Here is a 3,090-nt window from a genome sequence, read left to right as displayed (position 1 = left end):
CAGGCTTGGAAGCCTGTTTCCCTGGCTGCTGTCCCCTGTCACCCAGTGCTGTAGGCATGAATAGTTATTTAATATCACTCCCTCTGAATTTGCATGCTAGGATGATTTGATAGCTTTTTATTACTGGGAATTGAGGTCTAGCTTCTTTATTCAATATTAGTCTGGTCTAACCAAGAATGAGACCCAAAGAGAGGTTTCTTCACCCCATTTGCTAGACAGTAACCAAGAATGAGACCCAAAGAGAGGTTTCTAACTTATTTCACCCCATTTGCTAGACAATTCATCAGTTTCTGGACAGTGCACATAACTGAGCATTCAGGTACCAGACACACATGCTCAGAGCCTAGAATTCAGATTGTTGTTTTACGTGTATAAACTGTGGCTCTAACAGTTAAAGTAGAAGCACAAAGAATTACTTGTTTAAAGTTTTAAAGCAGATGGGAAATAAATTCTTAACTGACCTTTATGTGCCTTCTGCCTTTCAGGCATTAGATTGGCCAGTTTTTAACTGCAGGACTGGCCTCACCATCTACTTCTAATGTAAATTCAGATTTTTATGCCTTAAATAGTCTCCTTATCTCCCTGGGATGCATCAGGATCTTGGCTGTTCTAGAAAAGGAAGCAAAGGCAGAAGTTTCTCATAGTTGAAGGAAATAGGAGAATGTAAAGCTGTATGCAGTAAGCCCAGTTTGGAAGATTCAGGAAGTGGGTATTAGAAGCAGTTTTCAGGCTGGGGTGTCTGAAGCCGATTCCCTAAATCTGTTACAGCTCTGTCTAGCTAAGCAGCTAAATGGTGAGTTAAACATGTCAATCCCTGTTGAGTTGCCTATATTTAATACTTAAAAGTATCAATTCTGGACATAAAAGCCTGTACTTAAGAACCTGTCTATCAATATCAAATCCTAAAGGGGGTTGAGGACATGCTTAACGCTTCAAAATTCTATTAGCTTCATGTTTAATATCCCAGGATTTGGTTTGTCAAAGCAACTGTTTGGACAGATATTGTGGTTACTCATTCTGGTGCTGCAACAAACCAGCTCAGAGCTTGTATGTGAAAACCAGACCCTCCTTGCGTTTCTTGGAATGACTTCATTTGTCATTTGACTTGGTTTTCTCCATAAGAAATGTCAAACTTGCAGATTTTCAGAGGTTCACATCAGTGCTACGCTTAAGGGTGAAGGTGGCTATCAAAACGGGGATGCCTTAGTCAAAGCGCATGGAGTTTTGGGAGCGTTGCCCTTTCCCCTCCTGGTATTAGGATGCTGTGAAATACAACTGCAGTACTCGCCAGTGGTGCCCAGCAGCCCTGTTCTGCTGGTTCAGAGGTCATACTGGGCATTTGCTTTTCCTGAGTGTTCAAAGGAGGTGACTGTATAGAAAAGTGGACAAATACTTCAGGGTAGCCTGAAGATTATGAAGTGGTAACTGTCAGTGTGATGTGGGTCTCCAAAATTGTTACGCATGCTGTAATTAACTAGAAACTCCAAATGGAGACGTTACAGTTCTTATTCAGAAGGGGATTGCTGTGCTAAATGGTGATTCCAGGAGAAAAACAGTGAAAATAAAAATCAAGATGGAATCTTGAGTGCAGTGAGCAAATGTGAGAAAAAGCTGAAATCTAGTGGGCTTGGCAAGGTCCTAAACTTGTATAAATTGGAACAGACCCTTCAGATGCAGATGGCTTACTGCCCCCTCTCCCCTTATTGGTACAGGAGGCACAGAATACACAGCAGGAATCCCTCACAACTGGAATCAGGAGGGGGGGGGAAACCAAAGAACAAACCAAAGTCAGAACTAAAGGCATCTGTGTCTGCACCCCGAGCACACCACCCACAGAGTGCTGTGGAAATCTGCCTGCTGCTTCCTGTCTTCCATCAGCTCTGCTGCCTTATGGGCTTGAGCTTTTGTCACCGTTCTTTGGGGCTGGGGCATGTGCTGATTCTGGCCCTTGGAGCTTCTCTTCAAGGTTGGGGTGAGGAGCTGCTTGAATAAGAACTTGGGTTTGTGGATGTGGAGATCATTTGATAATGGAAGCACATGGGGAAAAGAAAGGGAGAAGACATCCTTTGAGGGGTGGGATGGGGTGTGTGTTCTCACACCTGCTTCCAGCCTCAGGCATCCTGCGGGTGTCAGGTGGGAGGGGAGAGCAGTCACCCCTTGTGCTTGGAGTGTGCTCTGCTACAAAAAACCTGGCAGTGCTGGCAGGCAAAAGGAGGAGCCCTGCATGCTAAGGGCTTGGGACTGGACTAGCCAGTGACCTTGGTGGGAGTTGCCTGAAGTCTGTAATACACCCTGCAGAAAAGGTGAGAAGTTCAGCTCCTGTTCCTTTCTCCTGCAGCACCCCAGAGGACTATGTGAATCTCTAGAAGTGCCCCTACTAATTCCTGGCCCTGGCTGCTCTCTTGGCTTCCCCTTGGGAAGCAGGGCTCGTGTTTTCCTACTGACGCAAAGCGGAGAGGAGTGCAGCAGCTGTGACCTGACTTTACCCTGGAATATTTCACCTCCACAACTCCCTCTCTGAGAGTCAACCCCCCGCTGCCCTCCCTTGCCTTCCTGTGCCAGGCCTGGAGAACCACATACCTGCATGTTGACCTGGATGGGCTGTCTCTCCCCGCTCTTGGTGTGGGGCACCCCTTCTGTGTCGTAGATTCCCGTGTAAAAGGCCACCTGCGCATCCCTCGATTTCTCTTCCAGTGGGACGTTGACACCCCCGATGCCCATTGTCCTGCAAAGAGATGGGATCCAGCCTTCCAGCAGGATTTAGCCTTCCAGCAGAATCCATCCTTCCCGCAGCCCCACTGCCCCCCTTCCCCGGCAGCCTGGAGCCAGCGTGTGGGCTGGCAGCTGCTGTGCTGGGGAATGCTTCAGAGATTTGAGACCTGCAGGTGCTGCTGACTCACGGGGGCTCCTGAAACATGTCCGGGCTCTGCAGTCACCGAGGGAAGGGGCAGCAAGGAAAGGCAGGAGGGATCTGATCTCGAGTAGCTGGGGAGGGGTTGGCTGAGTCCCTTCTCCAGGGCTGGTTCTCCACCCAGAGCTGGTTCCTGTCTGCATCCTCCCTGGTGCCGGTCCCTGCCGTGCCGTGCTGCA

General features: G+C 48.4%; 1 protein-coding gene across 1 annotated transcript in view; it reads right to left on the bottom strand.

The window, feature by feature from the left end:
- The window catches only part of CNRIP1 (cannabinoid receptor interacting protein 1), a 5,637-nt gene extending 2,916 nt beyond the window's left edge, over nucleotides 1-2,721 (bottom strand). The window contains exon 1 of the mRNA XM_010177386.1: nucleotides 2,581-2,721. Coding sequence (XP_010175688.1) covers nucleotides 2,581-2,721 — 141 coding nt within the window. The remainder of the gene's footprint in view (nucleotides 1-2,580) is intronic.
- Nucleotides 2,722-3,090: the final 369 nt, after the last annotated feature.

Source organism: Antrostomus carolinensis, unplaced genomic scaffold (genome assembly GCF_000700745.2).
Source record: "Antrostomus carolinensis isolate BGI_N321 unplaced genomic scaffold, ASM70074v2 scaffold18281, whole genome shotgun sequence".
Classification (NCBI taxonomy): Eukaryota; Metazoa; Chordata; class Aves; order Caprimulgiformes; family Caprimulgidae; genus Antrostomus; species Antrostomus carolinensis.
Note: the sequence above shows the minus strand (reverse complement) of the source record. Positions and strands in the feature narration are given on the sequence as shown.